This window comes from Cuculus canorus, chromosome 1, assembly GCF_017976375.1.
Source record: "Cuculus canorus isolate bCucCan1 chromosome 1, bCucCan1.pri, whole genome shotgun sequence".
Taxonomy (NCBI): domain Eukaryota; kingdom Metazoa; phylum Chordata; class Aves; order Cuculiformes; family Cuculidae; genus Cuculus; species Cuculus canorus.
The window spans coordinates 166,542,588-166,556,027 of NC_071401.1; the positions used below are offsets into that span (position 1 = coordinate 166,542,588).

At 37.4% G+C, this 13,440-nt stretch overlaps 1 protein-coding gene across 4 annotated transcripts in view; it reads right to left on the reverse strand.

The window, feature by feature from the left end:
• KITLG (KIT ligand) overlaps positions 1 to 13,440 on the reverse strand; it is a 55,980-nt gene that overhangs the window by 26,609 nt on the left and 15,931 nt on the right. For all 4 annotated transcript variants that reach the window (XM_054068913.1, XM_054068904.1, XM_054068922.1 and 1 more), the window contains exon 2: positions 3,118 to 3,231. In XM_054068913.1, coding sequence (XP_053924888.1) covers positions 3,118 to 3,231 — 114 coding nt within the window. The remainder of the gene's footprint in view (positions 1 to 3,117; positions 3,232 to 13,440) is intronic.

A 13,440-nucleotide genomic window follows, 5' to 3' on the forward strand; every position in this document is an offset into this window, starting at 1 on the left:
CCCATTATGACAGGAAAAACAACATAGGTTATAAAAGTGAGCATACAAGGGTCTGTGAATTGGCAAGAGCTAAAGTGGACACCTTTGTTATAGACCTGAATGGCTCGGGAGAGATGGTGATATACCTTTACAGTGAGGATAAAAGGCCCAGGGAAGACTACCATTTTGGGGAGATGAAAAGATCATAATACACCTCAGTGGAGGATTCAGGCCATACTGAATCTAAGCTGTAATCTCAGCATTTGTGAAAAGACCAGAGGAAGACAGGTCAATATCCTAAAGTAAATAATGAGACTTTTTTTTTGGTACTACTGCTGAATGGCTGGTTTATTGCACACAGACACAGGACTATATTCCTGACTATGAACAAAAGGGTTTAAAGAACATGACAATGTGGCTGAGAATAAAGCCTTTAGAAATAACTGTCATGCCACCCTCAGCAAGTGTGACAGAGTCTGTGGATAACACTACAACAACTATGGGAAACATAACTGCTTCTGTGAAATTCTCGGTGCTACAGTTTGGGGAGGACACTTATTAAAGATGCTGTGTCCTACTGGCACAAACTCTTTGGATCAGCAGAGAAATAAGATTTTAATGGCCAATAGGTTAAATAAATAACTCAACCACCTATGGGTGCTATATCTATTTTTGAAGATGCAAGTTATCAGAATATCATTCTCTAATTTGATGAATATGTTTTGTTTAAAAAAGTAGAAATGGTACAAAAACATTTATAGTAATTTTCAAGAGTTGTAGGGTCTCCTAAACAGCATTTTTAAGCAAAGTCACCTCAGAGTCCATATTATAAGTACAAAAAAATATAGTCCATATAGCATAAAAACATAAGACGTTTTAGCAAAGAGATGTGATCGGTCAGTATTGTCTGTGAATTTCTCCCTCCTTATAGTCACATTGTCAGCTAATGATATTTTGTTTCAAAAGTGCTCTAAATATTTTTTTCTAATTTGGTCTCAATGTCAAGTTGTCATGGTGTAGCATCTCAAAACAGTGACCACCTTGTAATATAGGCAGTTTCATTGAAACCAGGAGTTCTTATACTGAATTTAAGATACTAAACTTATTTCCATGTTGTCCTGTCAACTCTCAAGCAGCTTTATAGAAATTATTTCTGTGTGAAAAATCTATGCAAATATTAGCACAGACAGACAAAACATGGATACAGACTTTCCTCAAACATTCTCACACACGCAACTCAAAAGTGAGCGATTCCAGGTGTCTGGGCTTTGCATTTTCTAAATCTTTCTGTTATTTCTCCAACCTGAAATATCTTAGGTCTTGCTAATTAACTTTACTCAAATTTTGCATGTGTTAGAGAGATCTGAATGATATGGGTGTAAGTCAGGAGAAGGACCGTACAGCATCTCCACTGAGGAGTGGCTGGAGGAGCTCAGCCCTACCGCACTCTGCTCAGGCTTGGCAGCAGCAGAAGCACGGTGCAAGCAGGACAGCTGGCAGAAGTTTTCATCCAGGACAAGCAGCACAGACACCAGAACAGTTACCATATCAAAAGTCCTTCCCGACCAGCTAGCAGCCCAAGGAAAAGGGCATATAACTCTGGCAAGAGCCCAAAATGCTGCTCAAGTAGGCATCGTGCCTAGGGAGCATGGGAGAGAACCAGCAACCATGCTGCATATGGACAACTGAGAGAAGCGGAGGAGGATAGGGGTATGCAAACAGAGAGCTGCAGGAATATATGCAAGAACTGCAGCTGCTGGACTAGTCTGGAGGAAGATGTAGGAATGTGATATGGAAAGTCACAGTCAAATTAAAGACTGACCTAATTTTCATTATATTACGTTTCTTCCATAATTTATCTCAAAAGCAAAGTATGATTGCTCAAGCTTTATGCAAATGTTTGTAACTTGTATTTATACATTCTTGAAGTTTAAATTGTGCCAAAATGAAAGCTAAAGCATTTGTTATGAGAATACATAACTGACAAAAAGTTATCACTAACACTGTACCAGACAATTTTACCTGGCCTCACAGGAGTTCTGTTGTTCTGTCATGCTTTCAGCAGGTTTAAATCAAAGCTTAGTAGTCTTTCAAGAGATGAAATATTATCTTGAATAAACATGCCAATACATCAGAATTCTGCCTAAAGGGACTAATATGAAGCACTAAGCATTTGAATAGGATCCCCACAGATTTATACCATATGCCAATGTATATAAAAATGTCCACAGAAAACAAGTTAACACTGCACTGGCAGCAAATGCAAGGGACTCCAAATTAAGTGTTTGATAATATTAATGCTGGTATTGCAACCATTTTCCCATAATGAAGCCACAACCTTCATCTGAAGTCAATAAGTAGATGAAAATACACCTCTTAAGTGGTCAGTATATATTATTTCTTAAAGTTATCATATTACTGACTTCAGTGGAGCTAAATACCAACACAAGAAGATGCAGTTTTTCAGGTTAATGCAGTGCTCAATCAAGTAACTGTTAAAATGCACTCAAATTAATTCAGCACTTTCATGAAGCTCTGAGTCCTTCAGACTTGATTTAAACTTATCGGTACAGCATATAGAGATAGAAACATGTAATGAGTGTGGCCCACTCATGCCTAAAGACTATAAGAGCTGTTCGATTGTTATTACCTTGCTTACTATAACGATGTCTAGTATCATGCTACTTTTATATATGGCACAAGTTTCCTATGTACCTAATGTAAAAACTACTGGTTTATTTCAGTTGTGTTTGCTGTCAGTCTGCTTCACAGAAATCGGTGACATAAAGACAATAATCTTTCATCTGCACAGAATACAAGCTGATAGCAGGCAATGTTTGAGGAAATCAAGACTTTTGGCAATTTTTGTGGAACTTTGGTGGGAACGAAACAGATATGTACATACACTGTAGACTGGTAAAGAGGTAATTTTTTAATGAATTCTGAAACTATTCTCCAGTGTCTGCAATAAAGGCTTTAGTTTTGAGCAACTGACAGATATTGATGGATTTTATTCTTTTTTTTTTTAATATTCCGCCGGTTGTAATACAGATTTGCTGACTTTGCTTAAAAATATAAGTACATTAGCCACTGCTTATTGTTTAACATAGAGAATAATTTAAAATAAAAGCTACTTACCAATTTTGCAATGTCATTCACATCATCTGTCACTGGATTCCCGCAGGAACTCTGGGCTTTGACAAGAGGATTAAGTAGGAGTAGTTGAAGACAAAAGCAAGTGATAATCCAAGTCTATTTAGTAAAAAAAAGAAATAAGACAACCCAAATAAGCAATCTCCAAACATGAAGCAGCAAGAGATTGTAACAATATTTTTCATATACAAAGTCTAGATGCAACAATAATTCTTCATTTTTCATAAGGACATGCTCACACTGCTATAGTATAATCTTTATGGCAGGGTTTTGCAGAAATGCATTTAATTGATCTTTTCTGGAAGCAAGTATATTCAGAATAATAATGGAAAACTTGGTATTGAGCCAACAGATTATTCGTGCAGCATCCTGCTTAGGTGAGTTTCTGCAAAGTTTACAGATAGCAAAGAAGAGAAAGAGACAAACTTTGCAATGTTCTTCATCATCAACACAAAGGTAATGAAATACTGTCATTCACCTGATAAGGTATATGATAAACCCCTACCTCTAATGTGATAATAGATTATAAGCAACAAAATTAGACTAAAGCCCACAGCAAGAAAAAAATGAGTAAGTTCATAATCACAGACACTGCATTTGTGCACTCAAACTGCAAGGTAACCCATAACTAGACTCTGCCCAAACACTGAGATCTCAAGCAGCAATGCAAAACATTTTCTCTACGTGACGTGCCCTGGCCTCTCAGGAGTGGCAGCTTGGCTTTGGCACTATATTCCCCTCCAAAATCCTATGAGGACCAGCAAGTCAATGTACCCATACAGGCTTGTGAGTCTCAGCCAGAAAAGCACCAGATAAGTAGCTGTGATGCACCTGGGTGTCTCCTTGGTACACTGCCTGAACTTCCTCGCCTTCTGTTGTTCCTTGTGCTTCGCTGGTTTCCCACAGTGCCCCGTGCCAAGTTTAAGCTGCAGATCTTTATTTCCAGAATGTTAAAGCATTTAAGTTATGGATAATCAAAAGCTGCCTCAGGTTGTGAAGCTTCTTGTGCCAGCTGACTGAAGCTGTCAGCGAGAGCCGATGATGGTGTACATTTACTACAAGTATGGAATTTGCCTGTGCAGGCTCTCAAGCCTTCACGAAGGCAGGAGTTAGACCAGCATTTGTTCTTTGCATTAACTAAGATGCATCTCAGCCCCATTTGTTCCATGTGATAGGTAGACAGAGAGTTCCAGCCCTAACTTCAAATGCCATCCAGTCTTTTAATTTAAGACTAAAGTAAATAGAACAATATAGACAAAAGCTCTCTAGGAAAGGAGAGAGAGAAAATCACAGATTTAAAAGATTAAGTGTCATTATAGTAACCTAGAGGGGCTAAGAAAGCATGATGCTAAACATAGTTCAGGAGCTACATAAACATGACGGAACAGTGCCAGACACTTTTCCTAGAGTTGTTAAAAGTACAAGTAAATTTCTCTCTTCTATCGCCTATCTAAAATCTTACATGTATCTTACATCTCAAGTAAAACCTGTCATTTGCTTTCTTATAATATGGTTTTCTGACTCATTTAAACAAAACCAGTGTGGGTGCTCCTGGAAAAGACAACCTAGCCTCCTCCTCCAGCCTCTTGCACTGGCACTGATGAGATAGTTTAGCCAGCTGTACCAGCCAGACAACTTCCATTTTTGTTTTCCTGTGCTATTTTTTCAGGCAGAACAGTTTTCTGACCCAGGTAACAGAGATGGTAGAAATGCTCTATTAGAGATAGGATAAGCCAGGACTGCCCATTTCAGCAGAGACTGTACTCTGCTTTCCCTAAACTGTACCTTCAGACACCACAGAATGAGTACCCATTATGATGACGCGTAGGCTTCCAGACAGAGAAATTGAAAATATTCTAGGCAAAGTGCACGTTCAACATGCAGCATGTCATTTGAGAAAGCCTCTTGATTAAACACAGCTAGCATTTAGAAATACGGTTAATTTAATATCTGTACACGTAATTATTGAGAATAATTACCTATGTGAAGAATTGAGAATAAGTACCTAACTTTAAGGTTTTCCTACAAAACTTCTGTATCTTATGCTATACAAAATTACAAATATATAGATAGATATATATATATATATATGATCAAGTCAAGCTCTGGGGAGATGCAAGACGTTGCTAGTCTCTGAAAGCACCTTTGAGAGCTCCTTGCTCTGTTTAAGAGCTGAAAGTTGTTCAAGAACTAGCATCTCCTTCTCCTCATACAAGCTCTGGAATCACAGAGGAAGCCAAAGGAGACCTCCAGTTAAAATAAATTACTCCCCTACTGTCATTTTTCAAATAAAACCATTATATGGAAAGGTAAGAAATCAATGACAACCAGTTCCCAAACAGACTAACTATCCTGCTTTCAAGAATTAAAAAAAAGTAGTTTACCATCAGGGTTAAGCAGCACACTAGCAGTTACACACACTGGGGTTCGAGGATTATTCCCTGAATGTGTTCTTTGGAGATGAAGTCCAAGCCAGAAATAGCCAATTTCTTTATTGGGTTCCTCAATACCGAGTTGTATGTAAAGGAAGATGGACTTTGTTCACTGACTTGTGTCACTGTCATAGGACAATGTTTAAATCTAACAGTCTAATAATCAAAAAAGTAACAAAACCCTTTAACTGGAAATACTTTTTTTTTTGCCAGATCAACTGAGTAATATTAATAAAAACAGCAGCACATTCCAAATAAAATCGGAATTCTGCTGCGTCTTGCCAATTTTCATAATTCTGGATCTGGATCTAAAGACAGCCTATATGTGAAGCTTACGAACACTACATATTTTACAATTATGCAAATCAATAGTAACACACTTTTTTCCCTATGTAAATAATGGAATTTAAACATAGCAATTTTTATAACTGCTATAAAAAACTAATGCTTTGCAAATTTTGAGATTATTTGAGGTTTTTCTTCCTTATTTGTTCCCTGTGTCATCCTGCAGGAATTTAAAATCTGCAAAATACTGCTAGTTGCAACGTGCCTATTATCCAAATTCTTTTAATTATTTGCAGTTACAAAATATTTATATGACACATGCCTACAGGTACATAGTATGTAAGGACTGTACAGATCAAAGAGCTAAGTTATTTTTATGTTATTTACTAATGACCAAAGCTGCTGTTTCAGCAAAACATGAATAGACTGAATTAAATCAGGGACAGAATAAAAGGGAACCTTAAACAACATCTTTATACATTGAGATTCCAATTTTACACTTTATTAAGCACAAATGAAAGTTACCACACAGCACTCATAACAGATTTCCATATATAATTACTTCTAAGCTCAACTGGGATTTTCAAAGCTGGCCACAGTATTTAATCACAGATCACCTACCAGCATTAAATTGAAGATACATGACAGACAGGAGGAAGGCTTACTTTCCAAAGAGCCTCTTCCTATTTTTGGCTGAAAATGTATTCAACAGGTTTTATACTCTGAAATACTGATTATTTAATTGTTTTTGCGAAAGGGGGAAAAAAAATTTCATTGGAAAGGATAAATCAAATTAGTGATGTAAAGTACACACTTTTGTTCAATGTAAATGATTTTTATTATTGCCTCTTTGCCACAATCTATAATTTCAATAAATAGCATTTGAGAGGCTTAGCTAGTGTTCCAATGTGTTGAAGGCTATCCTTTAAGTTGCAAATCAACAACTGTTTCATTTATGTTCTTCATTTATGATCTGGAGTGTTGACAAAGGTTGCTGAATGAATGCTTTAGCATCCTTTTTGCAGTATGCTACCAAAGATACTCGATCACTGGTTAATGTTCAGTGAACTCCTCAAATGGAAAGCAGCAAGGGGAATACCACATTGCTAAATAAGCAAAACATTGGAAAGTCTGGACGTTTCCAAATACCTTGTTTATACTGACAAAAAAAATAATCTTAAGTAGGAAGAAATTATAAAAAAAAAAGCTCATAATAAAATGCAAAAAATCATCAAGCATAAAAAAATGTAGTAACTACACAGATGAATGGGTTATTCATTACAAAATTTCTTCCATTCAATTCATTTTAGCCATGGAATTTTTCAGCCCGCTTCCTGGAGCAAATCATCCAATTCACTGCAACCAAGTTGCAGTAGCGTTAGCTGACAACATGGAACAACAGTCACCCTTGGCCAGACTTCTCAAAATTATTTTTTGTTTCTGTTAATGCTGGAGTAGGAACATCTCTCAATATTGGATCCTCAAGCAATGTTTACACGCTGCTTTGCTGAAACACAGCTTATAGACTTCTGCCATAGACAACATTTGTTTGTCCATTACAGATAGTTAATTTTCATGCTCATGCCCTAAAAAGCCTTTTGTAAGAAGATTTGAGAAAATTAAAATAGCAAGAAAAGATCATTCTCACTTTTTTTTTAACCTTAAAGCATCCAGAAACATAAAAGTACAATCATTATTTCATATGTCTACTAATCTATTTAGTTACATAGCTGCGACAGAGATAATGTCTTTAACTAATTAAGAAATTTACTGTAGGCATGGAAAAATCTTAAAGAGAAAGAAGAGCATTATACAGAATGTAATCCGTTTTAATGGTATTCAGCGATACCTTCACCCAGGAAAACGACAAGGCTAACTTTAGTACTCTAAATGGCTGTGCCTAAATGGCGCTTAAATGCTAAATATTGTGCAAGCCCCCAAACAGTGACCCGCCTATGACTACTTAGTTCTGGAAACAGTGAATTATTTTGACAAGCACATTGGGAATGGGGAAGGTCCACACATGCTCTCAGGTACCCAGGAGATAACTTCAGTGCAGTTGGTGAAAACATTGCATGATCCCCGAACAATGCTTTAAATACAGTGTGCAACCATCACCGTCCTTCAGAAGACTGGGTTCAATTTCCTCTAACTAAGGTAATTCCAATTCATGGGAGCTGGGATCTGTTCCTCCAAGATCCACCTCCAGAGGTACTTTCCCATCTATGATGGCTTCCTAGCCAGAATGAGAGTACACTGGTATTCCTGACCCCTACCTTTCAGAAATTATGCATTTTACACCATCAAGCTATTACATAGGGAAAAAAACCCCAACATATTTGCTGCACAGGCATCAGAACATTTATGTATATCCTCACATTGCACACGCTCCTCCATATGGGCACCCTAGCTTCTGGGAAGCTCCCCAGTTAACATGTGAGTTTTCTTGAACAACCTTTTGGTAGTCCCTTGAACAAAACAGAGGCTAACTCCAGCTCAGTGAGTCACACTGCCAGGATGAGACACCTAAAAATCTCTGGATCACACCCTACATCCTTTGTTATGATTACAAAAAGCAGATGCATACTTTTCTAGTGACAGATACTGTTCTTCATTTTTCGTAACAATGATGTGTAGTGGGGAGAACGATGGTAAAAGTAAACAAAAATCATCACAGAGTATCAGAGTGATTTATTTGGATTCTGATTTAAACAGACTACAGAAATGCTGGTCATTCTTTTTCAGATTAATTTTGGAGTGCTTTGAATATGAAATATTTCAACATGTATTCAGTTATTTACAAAATATAGAATAATTTACACAGTTGTGCATATAATATGTAGATTATGTAATATGAGGGTACTTCATGGGGCAAAGGGGAAGGAAATTCCCCTTATGTTACGAACACAAGCAGGGAAAGGTGCCATTGCCCATGCATTCAAGTTAGTTCAACGGACAACCTGCTTTCACAGCTATTTAATCCTTTAGTGACATAAGGAACGGGTGGATGAAGTGCTTAGGGGCATGGTTTAGGGAGTGTTAGGAATGGTTGGACTCAATGATCCGGTGGGTCCTTTCCATCCTGGTGATTCTATGATTCTATGATTCTGTATTTGTGTTACTATGACGTTCTCAATCATAAAAGCTCTTTCCCCTAACCTTTGCCCACTCACATGCTTTCCCATGAGGGACTTCTGGATTGCCTAATGACAACTGGCAAGAGCAGGATTTTTCAGCTAAATGTTCATTTCATGGCAGAATGGTGAAGTGGCACTTGCAGGACTCCACCAGACACATGTACAAAGGAGAAGCCAACTGTTGTATTCAGATACTTACAGGTCTTGTTCCCTTCTAAGGTGCACTGTTAATGAATCAAAAATGATTCTCTTCAGGCCAGTAGATAAAAGTAGTTCCAGATCTGTTAAACACTAATGCAGAACTGCTTTTTCTTCACTACCTTTTCTTCAGCTGGCGGGAGAAACCATTCTCTAGTTCTGACAAGCTATGCACATTTTTCTCCTGAGACAGACCAGTTTAATGCACGCAGTCTTACTGTGCTGAGAAAATGATGAATCACACGATTATTTCCCACCATCTAGACCTTGGGAAAACTAGGAAGGTGCCTAGACTATATGCCAATTTCATTTCTTGCAACCTCAGGCCAATTACTATCATTCTCTATCCCTTCCAGCTCTCCTTGTTAGATGCAGAAGCAGCAGGCAGCTCCAGCCAATGTGCTGCTGCTGCATTTAGCAAGGTGCAACCAAACTCCTGCTGTGTTTGGTTCATGTCTTTAAGCTGGAACCAGCAGGAACATGATAAGCAAGAGGAACTGATACAGTTTGCCTTGCAAATCAATGTAATCCACGCATTTCGTAATTACAACTACAAAACAGTGGTTTTAATGTGTAAATTAATGTACTTATTTTCCACCCCTGTAAGGATACCAATGTGAAATATTTGGCTTTTCTAAAAATGTTGGCTTTGGCTCTTTAAAAGTGTTTTCTGTTCCATAATAAATTTTGTTTGGTCTTTAAACTCACTTGACAATCAGGGATTCAGACAGTTTCCATGTATCCTAAATCTGTCCTGGATGACAGCCCGTTTGTTTAGTTCCCAAACACTGGGAAGTGAAGTTACCAAGAGACAGGTAATTATGTATGGGTATTGCTTCTTTAGCTTGTGTTCACAGTGTCAAAATAAACACTTACTGATAATCATCCATCAAGTGGCATTCTAGTTCCGCAAAGAACCAGGAGTTCTATGGCCAAAAATGTTTCAACTGGAAGAAAGGTTAAAAATAAAATATATATATATATTTTGCAAGAAATTTTCCTGTCATAATCAGAGGTTATGAGGACCTTCAGAGGTCCTTCATTTAGCACAGACTTTTAGGCCACACATACTGGCAAGAGATTTTATTTTTCCTTCCTTATAAAGTTCCATTACAACCATCTATGATTGGTAATGAAATTTTACATTTTTGTATCCCAATTTAGAGTGTAAAAGACCGATATTTACTTGTTCTGTTAACAGAGATACTGAGAACCAAAATACCTACACAATTGAAATAGAAATAAGCAGAAGATCAGACTTCGGTTGACTCAACAAAACCTCCCACAAACTCCAAAGAGGAAGTAATTTTTTTTTTTTTTTTCTCCCCCCTTTCCCCTGCCCCCACCTCCTGGGAAGAGTTATAGAAGAGTTTTGTAGCATAGATCCAAAGGCATTTTAAAGTAATTGAAAGGGAAAGGCAAAGTAAGATTACCTTGGCAAGGAAAACTATTCTCACACTGTATGGAGGTGGATGATCTGGCTTCCTCAGGGAATAAAAGGACGTTCTCTTAAGTAAAATACTTAATTAAAGATTTCTTTTAAAGATTTATTTCAGATGTCTTGCTTGTTTGCCAACTTTGTGCAAAAAAAAAATCCACTATTTTGAATATTCTTTTGGATTAGAATGAAAATGCACACAGAACCATCCTTTTTAATCTTAGATCTTCAAGCACCAGTAAAGGAAATGGAAGAAGAGTTCTTACAGGTATTCTGTACTGGATCTTTAATTATAACCATCTGCTATAAATTATATGAAATTTGAGTTGGGAGAACTATTACACTAACAAATTTTTTTTAAAAGATCAGCTAGTTTGATACTTGGCATACAATGAAACTCATGTACATTATGAAAATGTCTGTCTTCCCTAGTACTTCGTTAGTAGTATGAGGTAAAACACTTTAAGTGTATTCTTACTCTTTCATGCACATAAATTTTACTAGAAAAATCTGAAGAGTTTTCAGCTCATGCTTAAGCCTATGGAAGGAGAACATCAGGGAAAAAAATATTTTTAATAAAAATATTATGTGCTTTTTCTTTTTTTTCTCTTTTTTTTTTTTTTTTTACAATTCTTTTATACTTTATTGCATAAGCAGAGGATGATTTTTGAAACACAAATCACAGGTCTTAAACCAAAGGCATGTCCTCAGAAAGACAGTGTTCTCTTCCTGAACTCTGAATTTCTTTGAAAACACCTCTGATAGGCCCCGTATCTTTAAAGAGATATAAATTCAGAACTAATCTCTCTGACCTGCTTGATACAGGAGATCTCATTGCAAAAGGATAATTGCTGAACACAGACTAAAACTGGAAGCCAGTACAGTTGAGATAAAATTTGTTTTATCCATCTGACTTAAATGTATTATGTTTTTAGAATTACGAGCTTAGATGTGATTAAAAAAACACTGTTTGGATCTTTCCGACATACCAACACAGGGAGAACCTTTGATAGCATTGAAGAATAATATTTTTTCACATCAGAATTGTATTATATATTGTCAGACTATTTATTTCCTGACTTTTTACAGCTGCTGTATATAGTAGTGCTCTACAAGAAAACTCAGGACATGGTGAGAAACAGAGGTTGCATAAATGATATGGTCTGCCTTGTGATAAAGACTGTGGAACTGAGCTCCAACAACTTTCCTCAGCCCCTCTGCCATTGTGATGATTTCATAACCAACACCAGGCAAATACAGTACTCCAGCCTATCCCAAAAAGCTCTGGTATCGTCTACTACTACGACAAATGATATCAGTAATCTGAATTCCAACATACATGGGTAGGTCTAGGCAGTCCTCCTGAATAGGCAGTCCAAAACTTTGTATTCCTGAAGCATAAATCTCTTGACTGATTTTATTTGCTCCACTCTACAGCAGGTATAAGTTTTCAAAGTCATTGTGGGCTTCAGGCAACACCTGGAATAGGTAGGCTCCAGATGACTGTTTTGTTATATCCCACTCCCTAGATACCACAGATAGCTTACATTTGTAATACAACTAGGTAAAACCGAATAGAAAGAGTGGAGGAGTAAAGTAGGAGTGGAGAGAATAATCATTGAATCATAGAATCATTTAAATTGGAAAGACCCTTAAAATCATCAAGGCCAAATATAAAAGTAACTGCCAAGTCCACCACAAAACCATATCCCTAAGCCCCACATCTACATGTCTTTTAAATACCTCCAGGGATGGTAATTCAACTACTTGCCTGCACAGCCTGTTCCAATGCCTGACAACCCTTTCAGTGAAGGCTTTTTTCCCTAATCTCCAATCTAACCCTCCCTTGGCACAACTTGAGGCCATTTCTTCTTGTCCTATCATTTGCTACTTTGGAGAAAACAGTGACACCCACCTGGCTACCACCTCCTTTCAGGTAGTTGTAGAAAGCAGTAAGGTCTCCCTGCACCCTCTTTATCTCAGACTAAACAACCACGGTTCTATGTCAGTCACTCCTCATAAGACTTGGTCTCTAGACTCTTCATCACCAGCTTCGTTGCCCTTCTTTGCAAGCACTCCAGCACCTCAAGGTCTTTTTTGTAGGGGCACAAAACTGAACACAATATTCAAGGTGAATCTTAGGAAATTGTTCCAGACCTTCACTGTTTTGGTGATTAAATGCTGCCTTGTGCTGTCCAGTTTAAGTATACTGATAGCAGTCTATATCGATGTGTTCTCATGGCATCCTGCTCCTTTGCTTATGCAGTTATACTCCCGTCTTTCTGGTTTACTCTCTTGATGCATTTATCCAAGTCTTAGTTATGCCTAATTAAAAAGCACTTCCAGTGCTCCATGACACAGAAGCAACATAAAACCTCAAAAACTCATCCTTTCTCCTACCTCCTTTCATATTACAAATTATATTATTTATTCTCTATAGTAGATTAGTTTCACAGGCTCTCCTCTTCAGCAAATGTAAACAGAGGATTACTCTACCTCTTACTGAACATTGTTGTGGCGATTACAATGGATGCAGTATCCAGCCAGGTGGTTGCTTCTAAAGTGGAGAGAACAACTTAAAATGAATGCTTTAAGTCATGCAACTTTTAAATGAGATTGCTCTTTGATAGTCAGAGCAGTTTCTCCCATTGACAAAGAACAGCTGACATAAAACATATTCACAATTTACTCACACAAAAGCTAGCTTCTCTGGATATATTCCAGAGAGGAGCACCTGCACCAACTTAAAAAGGCTTGGAACAGGAAATTTCAATGCACCAGAACTGGGAAATTTTCACTTTGATCCCTAAACTCCTCA